Genomic DNA, 14,626 nt, shown 5'->3' with positions numbered 1-14,626 from the left:
GAGGTGCTTGTTTTTAGTGAATGTGTCCCTTTTTCACTGCCATCATCCCTCCTGTTCAGTCGTGACGTTGGTATGGGTGTCACTTGGTCATGAGGCTCTTCTCTTTTTTGACTTTGCAGGATGTATTTTATTGCTTTCCCCCACCCCTGAGCTCCTTGGCCTTGGTCTGGTAGAGCTTCTTGTAGAGACAGGCATGCCCACTTAGTTCCTCACGTGAAGGTTTCTTAACCCTGAGGCATCTGTCCTAGCGGAATGCCTGTGTTGCAGTCCAGACGGTGGGCTGGTGGCATTTCCGACGGAATGCAAATGCCCGAGAGTGGCCTCCCGCCCCACCCCATGCTGTTGCATTGATCACTGGCCGTTTATGAGGTTAGGAGCCTTAAGTGCCGTGATGCAGATGACTTAACCGATTCACATACTCTCCAGCCAGGCATTGAAGGTCGACTTCTTATAGAAAGGGACCTCTGCATCTGAGGAGCTTTCTAGATTCTTTAGCAAAGGAGAACGTGACTCTCTCTCCTCATGGGCCCCGGATTTCTGTTCTCTAAGATCGTCGTTCTGGGTGCTCTGTGTCCTGCCTTCCACCATCTGCCTGCATCCCTGACTCCCTCTTGGAAAGAGGCATCTGTCCATTTTAATCTATTTAATTTATATTAAATACTACAAATAAATACTTATTTTTATTTATTTTATTTTAACATTCGGGGTTGGCATTAAAAGGAATCCTGTGTTGACGCTGAGTGCACTGAGCTTTCCCAGTCACCAGCATTTGGACTGGCTTTTCCATCCTCACCAGGACTTTCTGTAAGTGTGTAGACAGATGCTCCCGGCGAGGACCCGTGGTGGCCTTGATCGTTGTTGTTATATTCTTACAGGTGATTCACTTGGAGAAAATCACTAGTGAAATAGCTCCTGCCTCCCAGGCTAATGTCCATCTCACGTCCCTTAAAAAGACCCTGGCTACCACGCTGTCACCCCGAGTCTTACTGCCAGCCATCAACAAGACATACAAGCAGATTGAGAAGAACTGGAAGGTTAGACCGTACTGGGTATTAGACTTGGGAGGAGGGAGATGTGGTACTGAAATGTTTAGATTTTCACTTAAAGAAGAAAATGGTGGTTTAATTCCATTATAAATGCATTAATGAACTAGAGGAATATTAACAATTGGCGTGTCTCTTGACTGTGTTTTCAGAATCTCATGGGCCCATTTATGAGCGTCTTGCGCGAGCACATTGGGGTGATGAGGAAGGAGGAGCTCGCCTCCCACCAGCCCCAGCTCACCACGTTCTTCCTGGAGGCCCTGGACTTCCGCGCCCAGCACTCTGAGGTAGGCGTGTTTCTCCCCCAACCCCCCGTCCTAAACTTCTCACCTGACTCAGACCTGTTGTACTTGCCAAAATTAGGGCTAGATGTCACTACTCTGGCTAACAAATCAGCTCTTCTGTTTTCAGAATGATCTGGAGGAAATTGGAAAAACGGAAAATTACATCATTGACTGTCTCATGGCCATGGTTGTAAAACTTTCTGAGGTCACATTCAGACCCCTGTTCTTCAAGGTGAGCTCTTTTCCTCTACTTGTCCTTTTACTCACGTATCAGTTATAAGATCTGAAGAAGAAACTAATGCTACTTTGTCTTTTTAGCTGTTTGATTGGGCTAAAACAGAGGACGCCCCAAAGGACAGGCTGTTGACATTTTACAACTTGGCAGATTGCATTGCTGAAAAACTGAAAGGGCTTTTTACCCTGTTTGCTGGCCACTTAGTGAAGCCTTTCGCTGACACCTTGAACCAGGTGAACATCTCCAAAACAGGTAGGTAGCTGACTCCAGGTCAGTTGGCACACTTGCTCTGTGCACCTTATGCGAGATACAGTAAGTATAAGGAAGGTGAATTCTTTATAGTCAGTTGTCAGACACTGAAGTGTTTTAGCATGTTATTAATTGAGTCACTTGGGAGGAAGAATAAATGGGCAGTCCTGTGTTATTGGAAGTAACTCTAAAACATTAAGATTGTTTTCTGGGGTTTTTTGTGCGGTATGCGGGCCTCTCACTGTTGTGGCCTCTCCCGTTGTGGAGCACAGGCTCCGGATGCGCAGGCTCAGCGGCTACGGCTCACGGGCCCAGCCGCTCCACGGCATGTGGGATCTTCCCGGACCGGGGCACGAACCCATGTCCCCTGCATTGGCAGGCGGACTCTCAACCATTGTGCCACCAGGGAAGCCCGACTGGATTACTTTTTAATGCTAATAAGCAGTCCACTTGCCAAACTAAGCAATCTTAATAACCAAGAATCTTAACAACTGTGAAAGAACAAATCACTCCCCTCAGAGACCGTCCATTTAATTTGTGCTCTGCCTTCATCCTGATTGTGATTTCTAGATCATTTTAGAAATAACCTTCTGGTTATAGTTCTATTAATAGCGATTTGAAGTTAAACATTGGAGATTAAATTGTGAAATTCAGCTTTTTTTGTTATTTTTGTTTCCATTATTTTCTCTCCCCTATCTACAGATGAAGCGTTTTTTGACTCTGAAAGTGACCCTGAAAAGTGCTGCTTGCTACTGCAGTTTATTCTGAACTGTTTATATAAAATCTTCCTCTTTGACACCCAGCATTTTCTAAGTAGAGAGAGAGCGGAAGCCTTGATGATGCCCCTGGTGGATCAGGTAACCAGTGAATCATCTTCTGTTGAAAGATAAGGAAGCCATCAGTGTTACATGCCTGCAGGGTTTATATCAACCAGAACCACAGTTTGCTGGTGTTTTTTTCCTTTCATGAAATTTTTATTTCAAAGTTTATTTCTCATTTTTCATGGATGTATTAATAACTTACCTTTGTAGTGGCATTTACCGAGTTTTACTTTAAATTTTTTCAAATAAGAGATATGATGTAAGGTGTATTAGTTAAGTTTTTAATTCTTAAAAACTGGGTTCATTGAGAATGTGTCAGGGTCTGGCTGCCCTCCTCTCAGGTTCTGCAGGGGGACAGGGATGATGCTAAGGGCTGTGATTCCATTTGAGTTCTTATAAGGTAGTAAATTTGCTCTCTCTCTCTCGAGAGAGAGAGAGAGCAAACAGTACCTGGTTTTTGAGACTAAACAGCACCTTGGTTTTTGAGCCTGCTGGTATCAGGAAGGGTAGTAAAGTACTATATACATTGAGTATTTTCTCAAACAGCAGTGAGACCCGTTGCTCAGTCCTTGTCTCACTGTCAACAGCTGGAAAACAGGCTTGGAGGAGAAGAGACGTTCCAGGAACGGGTGACGAAGCACCTGATCCCATGCCTTGCACAGTTCTCAGTGGCCATGGCAGACGACTCGCTTTGGAAACCACTGAACTACCAGATCCTGCTGAAGATGAGGGACTCCTCACCCAAGGTTAGGAGCCGCAGTGCCAGCAGGGATGCTGTGCGCTCTCCCTGGGGCCTCACCGGTCTGCAGTGCTGCGTGTCTTCTAGCACCAGGGTTCGGCTGTGTCAGGCAGAAGGTTGAGCCTGAGAAACTTGGTTTTCACTTACAGGCCATTTGTAAATAACGGCAGTCCTCCCCCACCCCCATGGTGTGCTAGACACGAGCACTAAAATACTTTACACTTTTACATATTGAAAAGACTTGAATTCCTGATGTTTCTTATGCACCATTTAAATGTCCGTGTGCTCCCAGAGACAGCATGCTTTGTCTACAGAACATTCCTTTGAGTTAGAGCAGAGTATTATCCCTGTTGTGTATCGATCTCAGGCTTAGGACTTGGTGGAGTGACGCACGGTAAGGGCTAGCGGTTGATGCTCATTAACATAGGGGGGAGGATGAGCGGAAGTTTGGAAGTTTTCAAACTGTTCTAGCAATGAATCGCCATTCCTCAAGCTAATTATCACACTAGAACCTCAGTGGATCAAACAGACTGAAGCAGAATTTTGTTAATAAATTTATTAGTTGAAATTCACAGCATTTCTTTATTAGGAAGTAATGAAAACAATGAGGCTATTTCGATGAACCCCCAAATTTTATTTTATTTTTTATTTATTTTTTTCCAGATTAATGTTTTTATTACTTTAATTTTTTTCTAGTTCAGTTTCCTTTTTACACATGAAAGGATCGAAGTGCCCAAGGTTTTCTTTTTCTAGATTGGCTTGAAAGATCTTGGAAGTAAAATGCAATTAACAAAATATATTTTTCTTCTTATGCTAATTCTTCTTCACAGATGTATGGATGGGAACCCCCAAGTTTTAAATTGTAGGATCTTACAAAGTTGCAGCGTTAAATTTGTTGTTTTGTAATATGTTGTTTTGATTGTACAATATCAAGAAAATCCTGATTGAACATAGGCAGTAACAAATGTTTTTTCAGCAACTCACTTTGCTCTATCCAAATATTCTTTACCAGAATTACCCAAAACCAGAAAGAAGACTAACATAGCTTTTGTTTCAAAGTGAATCACTAATAAAACAAATAACTGATGCATTCCTTGTCATAGACAAGTCATGTGAGCAACACTCCAATCTTTTAAGTTCCAAAACTAGGACATTTATGACACAATGAGTGTGTTTTTTAGTCAGGCTGAGGTGAGGGTGCGGCCACCGGTGCCTGGCCCCTCACACAACCACACGGTGACCCGTCAGGGTCCTGAGGATGGGAGTCCTGCCTGCAGTGGCCGGCGACGCGGTCCTGCCAGGTCAGCATCACCAGCGGCTCTAGTGCAGTCCCTTGATGACACACTTGAATTTGCAGGTGGCATTTTTACTGGTTTGTTTTAAGAAAAATGTTATAAAAAGACATTTCACATGAAAGGCTTGTAGTTCTAGAACACAGATTGAAAAGCGCTGATTTATAAGGTTGCCCATATTATAGACGGATCCCGAATTGTTAAAACGAACTGGTATTCCAAGATGAAAGTTGGCCAGAAAGTGAAATAAACTCACGCGAGGTTAACAGTTTAAAATTCGGAGCTCATCTCAAGTTAGATCATAAAGTAATACAAGAATATTAGTGTTTTTTTTTTTAAATTATTCTTCACCTTTCTTATCCCTTTCAGGTTCGATTTGCTGCTCTGATTACGGTGCTGGCACTGGCTGAAAAACTGAGAGAGAATTATATCGTCTTATTACCAGAATCCATTCCTTTCTTAGCTGAATTGATGGAAGGTAATTCCCAAACTATTAAGAAATAATTAGAGTGAACTTCTGTGGGAATGTGCCCAATGAGAATGCACATTGGATAGCCTGTGATGAGCTCGTGTCTCTAGCCCTCTACGCAGAGGCTGAGCTCCTGGTTTGAATGGGGTGCAGGGGCTGCCTCATTGTCATTTGAGGTTTGTTTATAGCATAATCTCACTATCTTTACTTTTGTGTTTTTTGCTGACAGTGCAGACTATGATATTGTTTTTCTTTAACCTCATGCATGTCTATGATTGAATATTTTGGTCCACAGATAATAGGGTTATTATACCAAAACATCCAGTGCCACTAAGGCTGCAATGGGGTGGCTGCCTGTTCATGACCAGCACTTACTCTGTGCTCTATGTGGATGATGTCGTTAATCCTCACAAGGCATATGCCGTTATCCCCCTTTTATAAAGGAAAAAACTAGAGGCTTTAAGAGATTAAGTAATCTAGCTGATAAAAATATGTGACAGGTGGAACTGGGGTTTAAGTCCAGGTTTGTGCAGTTCTGGACCAACGGCAGAAGGAGCACTGTGCCACCACGCAGCCCAAGAAATAACAGTGCAGCTTATCAGCGGGGTGATGGAGGCAAGCAGACAGATGCCTTCATGTTAGCGATTCACTGCTGATCCAAAACCAGGTGCCTGCACCTTTGTTTCCTCCCTCCTGGAGAGGGGCTGTGTGAACTACTAAAAAGAGTGGCATCGCTAGGCATCTGGAATTTTCATTTGTGCACCACTCTCTTGGGGTCTGTCTTATTCTGCTTCCCAAGTCCTAGACCGAAAGAAGGGAATGAAGGCAGGCAGGAGGAAGGCAGAGGAGGGGTTTCCAGGATGGCTTCCGCCTCAGTACTGTGCGTCATTTCTCTCTTCTGACTGACGGCCAGCGAATGCGAGATGTGAAGAACCAGGCTCTGAGAACTGAGGCAGGAAGATTGACTCACTTTGATTTTGTTTTTAGATGAATGTGAAGAGGTGGAGCATCAGTGCCAGAAGACTGTTCAGCAGCTGGAAACTATCCTGGGAGAGCCGCTCCAGAGCTACTTCTAAAACCTTGGTTTCTGGTATTTCATACTGTTCAGAGGTCAGACTTATTTTTCATATTTTTATTTTGGGTGTTTAGGACCATATTATTTTTGGTGCCGTTAACACCTACTTGGACTTCTTTACAAAATTCCCACCTGGTTTGTGCTACCACATAAGCCTCTCCTGCCAGTTGTACAGAATATACAAAAAGAGTAAATGATACATGGTATTTTTATACAGACTGCTGTTTGTTTAATTAAGACCATCAATTATGGTCTTTTCTGAGTGATGTTATTACCATTACATACATGATTAATTTTAGCACCCAAAGCTAACCCCCATTTAGACTGTAAAGCCTTAACTTTCCTGGTAAAGGACTATCTTTTGTATGTGGTATCCGTGTCAGAGATTTCACTCAAAGCAGCTCTTTACTTCTTGAAAATGAGAGTTATTCAGCACCCAACAAGAATGGTTTCAACTGTAAAGCCATTTGGACTTTCACTTTTCATTTTGGGTAGATGACATTTCAGTCTTAATTTTGCTTGTGCTCATGGAGGGGAGTAGTTCTGGAATGCATTTTCTACTCTGGACTATGATCGTCTCTCCTTTGTCCTTCAGTCTTTTGGGGGTCGGGGGGGGGTGGAGGCAGTAGGCTGTTTATAACACAGCCACACCTGACTGCTCCCAGAAATAACGAGGGCTCAGAAACACCAGGTGGTAAGGAGGAGCCCCTTCAGGGTTAGAAATGCTCACATTTCTATTGGTGGTTAAACAAGGATTACTTTTATGAGGAAAAAAGTAAACAACAGATTTTTTTTAAAGTTCTCTAATCTCTATACTATGTCATGGTGAAGCTGCAAAGTGAGGGCCCAAATAAAAGTAAACAAATCTGCCTTTATTTTGTTTAAGGCATTTAATTTACTTATTTATCCCTTTTTAAAATTTAAGGCATCTAAGCACTGTTCCATTGGTGTTCAAATCAAGTCTGAAAGCCCTTGATCTAATTTAATTCAGAAACTTAGTGTGGAATTGTGACAAGCAAAAGGCTGATGTGCAGTTTGGAGACAGCTTGCTAGGAATGCGTATTTCTCTTTATGAAACATCTCAACAGGATTCATTAATAAATGCGAATAGCGTCTTTTCAAAAAAAATCTTAAGATTTTGTATTTATTCTGTCAAAGAAATGGTCTGACTTCTTAGTATCATCCACATAAAATGAAAATGAACTATGTTTAAGACTTACAGGAAACAAGCTAAGTGGGCTTTTCTTTTTTCCTAAGTGGTCCACAGTTTCCACCATCTGCCAGGCCCTCTGATGTTCTTTTCCAGAGGAAAAAAACCCCTTGGGGGATACTAGACCCTTCTTGCCTTCTACAGCTTTCCCAACATCCTCTCCTCCACCATTGTTTTTTTGTTTGTTTTAGCTTGGCAAGACTGAGCATAATAAATTAATATGAAAAGGTGGAAAAGAATTAAGTGCTAGAAGTTTCTACACTGAGTACTTTTTAGAAGTAAGACTGGTAATAGTATTTTTTCCACTATAGGGATACAGATAATACCTAACCAAAAGCTGTTGTGAAAATATTCCCAAATCCTGGCAGAATTCAGCCCAGTGATTTAATATAAAATGATCTGACTGATCTAGCTTTTTACCTTCCCACTCCCAAGGCTTTGAAATTCCCTGTGACAAGATCTGACCTGTAAGAATTCTACAAAGAACTTCTGCCAACTCACTTCAAAGAATAACAAAAAATTACAGAAATGCAACAACAGTTTAACTTGCTGATACAGGTTTGATTTTAATCACTGAAGGGAGAACAGCGTTTTGATCTCAGTCACTAACGGTGATGGGGTCGTCTTAGAAGAGGAGAGGCAGTGCTGGTCTGCGTGCGGACAAGCAACAGACACACACCGCCTCTCTCTACTTCACTGGTCTCTGATGGTGTATTTTACTTTCTGATAGGGCCTGTTCTATAATCAGTCATTAAGTCTAATCTTGGCATTGCTTTGTTACCTGCAAACATTTTACAAATTGAATCCATCTCTCGTCTACCTTAAGCTTTCTATAGAGTATGTGCAGAGGAGACCTCTGACTCACCCTAAATTCCAATATTCTAAAATAAGCAGTTACTGGTACAGAAGATCAGTGGCCTGGAGACTGACATCAAGTTAATTTCAGCACCATTTGGTTTTGTTCGTTCTGCTTTGTTTTTTGCCTCTATCTTGTGCTGTGTTCAGACCTCATAATGATAATTATTTGGTAATGCTTACAGCTAGAAGAGCTAGCTATTATGCTAAAGAAAACTGCCAGATGTAGGTCAACATCAATCCTCTCAATTACAGGATACGATCAAACACTGGGTATGAAGGGCAGCACTGGAGGAAGAGTGGTGTCGCCTATAGTGTCCTTAGGTGATGATCTAATAGAATAATTCTTCTAAGTGCCTGGTGAGTTTATGTAGTGCATGGAGGAGAAACAATGGCACAGTGGCAAAGCACGGAAGGTTCTGAGCTGAACAGAACAGGGAACGTACGTGCCCCACTGTGTCCTCCCAGCTCCCAGCACAGTGCTGGCAAAAGCCAAGCGCTCCGTGCAGGGTGGCTACTGTGTTACAGCAGGCTCTTAGTAAACACTTGTTGAATGTGAAGTAGGTTTAAAAAGGAGGCGGCCAGGGTGCAGGAGAGAGAGCAGAAAGGCCTATTATAATACTGGCTATAAGCTGCTGTTGCCTCAAACGTCCTCACTTTTTGCTTGACAAAGCCTCACTGCGTGACATGGACTGAGGACACCCAGTAGGACTTCAGCTCATTTTAACAACATATATAAACCATATCATGAGAGTAAGATGCATTTTAACAAGGGCAGTGTTACAGAAGTCATCTGTATTTCAGTTTTTGTAGCACACCTGTCAGCTACCAGCTCCTTACTTCCAGTAAGTGGATATCGCCGTCGATTTGCAGCGTGTCGACATGACTCAGGTCTTTAAATCTGTGTCTGTACTCCAGGCTGTGTACACCATTTACTGCAACCTTGAATTCTCTAACATCACAATAAATTATCATCTGGAAGGAAAGTATACACAACATTAGTGGTGCCCCTGGGCTTAAGAGTTTGCTTCCCGCACACGAACAGGCGTGTCAAAAAGTAAACCATTTGGTTTCCTCTCCCAGCCTGCCACCGCCGACTCCCTGCTGCAGTTTCTAGGACCTGACTAACGTGTATCTGTAGTGGCACTTTCTGCCTTGTCCCACTCCGGGAAGTGACTCTCACGTGCCTGGACCCTCACACTCCCCAGGGCCTGCTGGCTTCCTGTCCTCTGCATGCGCCCTCTCCTGCCCCGTGCTCCTGGGGAAGTGGCAAGCCACCCTCCTCGCCGGCACTTGGGAAGGAGAAAATGGCTGACTGTGACACTCGTTCACAGAAGAGCTGGTTCCCAGTCACAGGCTGGGAACCAAGGGGCTTGGATCCTCACTTTGCTGCCTCAAACTCTAGGGTCTTGGGCAACTCAGACAATATGAAATCTCAGAAGTTTAGGGCACTTGCTAGGGATTGCAGAGCTGCTTGGTGACCCTGATTCCCATCCCAGCTCAGCACTTCATGTCTGTTTCTCCAGAGCTCTTCAAAGCTCAGTGTTCTATGAACCTGTGAGTTTTGGCAGAGATTCAGTTCAGAGTCCTCACTGGTGTTAGCCCTTCAGAGTTAACTGCTATCCTTTTAAATCGCTCGTACACCTAAACCTCTTACTTCTGCTACCACGTTCCCCATGCCAGTCTGGCCACTGACTACCATTTGTTTCCCACCCACACTGCACAGGCCAGTTGGGTGAACCCACACTGTGCTCTCCTCTGCGCTCCCCACCTCCATCCCCGGAGGCCAGACTGAGGCACAAAATCTGGATCTGCAAAGCAGCCAACTGAGTGTCTTATTTCTTTTGCTAGGACTAGTGGAAATGGCTGCTGGGGGAGATTAGGAAGAGGGGGAAATTCCATGGATAACAGCAATAACTGACACAGATGAAGGTGGCAGGGCTATACAGAGAACTGGGGAAAATAGCCATAACTGGGGATTATATGCCCACAACAATGGTGGAAATCCCAGTTTCAACCAGGTGGAAGGGACCTTTGGTGATAGACATTTAACAAAATCTCAAGAGAACACAAAACACACAGCCTCATGCTCAGAAGGGAAAACAAACTGGCATTAGACGGATGCAGTGGGAAAAGAGTTCTCTAGACTAAGTCAGAGCAAGTGCAGAGCCAGCACCTTATGTTACAAATGGAAGAGAAATGGCAGGCAGCCTAGTGGACACACTGTTGCAAAACAAAGAAAAGAAAAGTACATACATGAAAACGTGGAACACCAAGATCCCTCAACCACCTGAACAGCTCCTAAAAACATGAATTTGATAAAGAGCTCACAGATGAAATTACAAAACCGAAAGATACTTTTTAAATGATTCCAGCTGGAACTAATAAGTGAATCTGAAATGCCAAGGAACAGAAGATACTATTTAAAAGCAGAGCAATGGCTTTAATGCAAAGATCTGAGAATCTCAAATGAAAGCCTATTAAAAAGGCAGGAGTTTAAAGCTATTGGAAAAAAGCTATCTCTACAAAAAAATTGACAACAATGATCCAACATGAGGACAACTACTCTTCCTCCTGAAGTAGAAAACTAACAAAAGGAAGATAATTAAGAGAATGTGTTGTTTTCCTCCTTTATTTTAATACAGTAGTCCCAAACTTGGGCCTCAAGTAGGTCAAAAAACAGGTCACGAGTTTCCAGTCACCAACCACAAGGATCAGCTTCCTGCCGGAGCAGCCACCTCTCCCTCCAGTGAACCCACGTCACCCTTCACACCCCGACTGCCGCCTAGTCAGCAACCCCTGTGCTGCCCTTCCCACCTCCAGCGACTTGTCTGTATCATCCCCCAAATCTGGAAAACACAGATTACCTTTACCCCCCCACCTCCTTCTGAATTCCAAACGAGTACCCACCACTTCCAGGGAACCTATGATGAGCTCGCTCCTGTCTGTCACTCCCCAAACCAGGGCACTGCATTAGACAGGAACTTACGAATAAATATTAATGCCAAATCACCACCTTCTATTCAGCCTGATGTTCACGCTTCTAACAACTCTGAGGAGTCTTGCGAGCTCCAACGGTCCAGAGCATGTGACAGTTTAAAATGCTGGAGGAGCATGACCGAAATCAGTGACCCTAAATGACCACGTGAGCAGTGAGTCACGTAAGCTGGTGAGGGCACCCAGCCAACCATGCAGCATCCGCGTGGCGAGACTACCCGGAAGCACATCTGGGGAGAGGCTGTGTTAGAATATTTGCATCTCCAGGGGCTCAGGACTACATGCCTTCAAGTCCCGGTGGTCTAAATGTGTCTTTCTTTGAATATATACAAACAGGACTGCCTGGAAGAGAATAATGCCACCTAAGCTGTGTGTCACCGAGACGATGGATAGCACCGGCAGTTTCGTGGCTCCTACCTCCTCATGATTACTTAGGATTAAACGCGCTACTCCCGCCCTGAGACAAGGTTCCTGTTGAAATTCCTATTAACTAATATAGGGCTACACAGAAATGGTCATTATGAAAACAAACGTCAGATAATTCCAACGCAAATAACATGGCACTCGACTGGCTTGGCCGTTTATGCTGATCATCTGCGTTATAAAAGACGGCATTCAAAATCTCCAAATAAACAAAAGCCACACACAATTGCCACATATTAAGTTGGACTCAATTTAAATGGACCATTTATCTTGCATCTTACCCCTGCCCGCAGGATTCTTTTTCCTGTCCTATTTTCAAAAAAGATAATCATCTCACCTCAAAGTACATCCCAGGACTAAAAGGGAAACAGGTAATACTTCTCTCTTCTTCTCCCCAGGACTCCTGAAGAAAAGAATTTCTTACAAATGCTTTAACATTCAGGCGTGGGTTCAGGTGGAGAGCAATATCCTTGGATTTTCCTGATAGTAGATCAACAGCAAAGCTTTTGAGAGAATTTTAAAAAACTAATTAGCCAAGTAGAAGAGAGGAGTCCAGTTTCTGCAATTTTAACAATCAGAATTAAACTGATTACACAAAACATGTACACACAAGGACCCAGGAATGCCGATGAGGTGACATTTAAAATTCCGAGTCAGCATACTGTTGGTATAAGTATGTTACTTGCAAAATAAAAATACGAACAACTTTTAAATCCACGTTTAAGGCTACAGGAAGAAATTAAACGGTAAGAGCAAGTGACCCAAAGGATCACGTCTGCTTCAAGAATAGGGTCCTTCCGAGCAGGAAGTCTTTCAGCATTTACAAGTGCCCTGTTCTTCTTCAAAGTGTACTACTTGCTAGGAAATAGCTCTCATTTCAAGCTTTCAGAACTCTGAACACCTCTGGAAAAGGTTCTAAAAGCAGGACTCTTATAAGACCCATGGCAAGAGGAACGAGCCCTAATAAAAGTGATCTGCTCTCACAGAGCTGCCCTGCAGTTCTACAAGGGTGGGCCTCGTGGACAAAAATGCCACCCTCCTGTCTGGCCACAAAAAGCCTAGGTGCCACCAACTACTTGTCAGCAGTCCAACTTCCTCTGGCTTTAACAGTCTCACTTTTCAAATGAAGCTTATGACATTAGCCCGACTTACACCTCACGAGATTGTTGACAGGGTTACAGCTGTAAGAGAGACACGCAGCAGCTGCTGCATTATTACGGCCACTTACTGATACTGACCCTTTGGCGTTTGTATTTACTTCTCCTTTTATGACGACAGTCCGTCCAGGGCCCATTGAGGAGCTCAACCTCGCTACGAATGGCAGAGTCTGCAAAGAAACCCCAGTTAGCATCAGGAAGCCTGCAAAAAGGGATCTTGAGGGAAAACTGCCGAAAGACACTGGGAAATGTTTAAAGGCCGAGAACCCCATGAAGGGACAGACCAAGTCTGCCTTGATCCCAGCTGGGTCCCTGGCTCACAGCAAACACTCCATTTTTCAGACAATGAAATGAATGGATGTGGGGAGGGACCTGACATCCTCTGCCTGAGTGAAATGCCCTCTGAGAAAGTCACCTCGGCTGGCCTGAAGCGTGCGCTGCCTTCAGCCTGGAGGGGAAGCGGCTGAGGTAGGGGGAGTTACAGAAACACACACTAATGGCTCAGGGACCTGACATCCGGTTGACTGATAGCCGTCCAGGACACCAGTGCAAACAGAGTGGCTGCTTTGGGCTTGTACTGAGGGTAGCGGTTACACATATCAGCTAACTAACACTTAACTTGTTAGAATTAAGAAAATTTTGGCTCTTCAAACCTTTGACAAACAGTCAGTAGGTAGTATTTTGGAGCAAGTCAAAGTATGATTGGCCAGCGAACCTTTGCTCTTGGTGTAGACAGTTCTGGGGACGATTTTAGAAATGTCTCCTCTATTACTAGGCTGTAGGGAAACAGTTCTGCAATAAGGTATGGAATGAATGAACCTGTCTTCCAAGGCTTCAACTATTCATTTCCTGGGCAATCTTATAAAAGGTTCCACATGTTATAGCAGAAATACTTACAAACTGTGACACGCCAGACTTTTGTACCTATTGGAAGAGAAAGACAAAATAAAGACGTTTGACAGGGAAGAAATACATTTTATAACATGAGCAGTTGGATCTTACTGGCTGTACCACCCAGAGCCTGGGCCGGTAGTGCCTGCTCCACTCCGGGGCAGGGGAGGGGGGGGACATGCAGGTGGCCAGTGCTTTCTGACCGAGTGCTTTGGAGCTGCAGAGTGCCACTCAGGCTGGGAATAGACTGACTGTCCTGTTCATCTGAATCCTATAACCTCCACCACAAGCTGAGCATTTCCCGAAGGCCACATGTGGGCTTCAAACACATTTTCCTTGTTCTTCCCAGGGTGCTCCCCAAATGCTGAGATTCTAGTCTGTCTAGGAATGTGCTGAGATCAGTAAGGCCTCACTTTCTCCACACTAATAATAGCAAAAAACGTCTGAACCACAGTTGTTTCCACAGGGGGAGAAGATACACGTGGAAGTTCGTTTGCCCATGCACTGGCTGTGCTCACTGTTTATAAACACCTCCTGACAGCCCTATTCAGCAGTTCAGAGAGTTCTTTGTACAGAAGATTGGTGCGTAGTGGTCAGATCCACTGAGAGTCTAAACAGCAAAACTTACAGCACCTGGCACCCTGAAGTATACGCCTCAATTTTCAAACGATTACTTCCAGCCTATTAATTATTAAAAACTTTAGTTTTCATATTAAAAACATAGTTTTTTTAAAAAAAACTCAGCCTGCCTGCCACCTAATTTACATGGCAACTAAAAAAACATTTTTAAACTGGTGGTTCATGAAGAGATTTAATATTTACATTTTCTTCACTTATCTCTGTCCATTCCAGAGTAGATGCTTGGCTACTTCTTAAATCCTGAAGA

At 43.8% G+C, this 14,626-nt stretch overlaps 2 protein-coding genes across 4 annotated transcripts in view; one reads left to right on the top strand and one right to left on the bottom strand.

The window, feature by feature from the left end:
- The window catches only part of HEATR1 (HEAT repeat containing 1), a 50,694-nt gene extending 42,882 nt beyond the window's left edge, over positions 1-7,812 (top strand). The window contains exons 38-45 of the mRNA XM_081241251.1: positions 876-1,034; positions 1,196-1,330; positions 1,455-1,559; positions 1,646-1,814; positions 2,514-2,668; positions 3,220-3,378; positions 5,033-5,141; positions 6,120-7,812. Coding sequence (XP_081097377.1) covers positions 876-1,034; positions 1,196-1,330; positions 1,455-1,559; positions 1,646-1,814; positions 2,514-2,668; positions 3,220-3,378; positions 5,033-5,141; positions 6,120-6,208 — 1,080 coding nt within the window. The 3' untranslated portion in view covers positions 6,209-7,812. The remainder of the gene's footprint in view (positions 1-875; positions 1,035-1,195; positions 1,331-1,454; positions 1,560-1,645; positions 1,815-2,513; positions 2,669-3,219; positions 3,379-5,032; positions 5,142-6,119) is intronic.
- A 145-nt stretch (positions 7,813-7,957) lies between these two features.
- LGALS8 (galectin 8) overlaps positions 7,958-14,626 on the bottom strand; it is a 30,516-nt gene continuing 23,847 nt past the window's right edge. For 2 of the 3 annotated variants that reach the window (XM_081241265.1, XM_081241263.1), the window contains 5 exons: positions 14,563-14,619; positions 13,747-13,773; positions 12,931-13,019; positions 12,030-12,195; positions 7,958-9,247 (listed from right to left, as the gene is read on the bottom strand). In XM_081241265.1, coding sequence (XP_081097391.1) covers positions 9,098-9,247; positions 12,030-12,195; positions 12,931-13,019; positions 13,747-13,773; positions 14,563-14,619 — 489 coding nt within the window. In that variant the 3' untranslated portion in view covers positions 7,958-9,097. The remainder of the gene's footprint in view (positions 9,248-12,029; positions 12,196-12,930; positions 13,020-13,746; positions 13,774-14,562; positions 14,620-14,626) is intronic. The other variant, XM_081241264.1, reaches the window with a different exon arrangement.

This window comes from Mesoplodon bidens (assembly GCF_964165515.1).
Source record: "Mesoplodon bidens genome assembly, chromosome: 1".
NCBI lineage: Eukaryota > Metazoa > Chordata > Mammalia > Artiodactyla > Ziphiidae > Mesoplodon > Mesoplodon bidens.
Note: the sequence above shows the minus strand (reverse complement) of the source record. Positions and strands in the feature narration are given on the sequence as shown.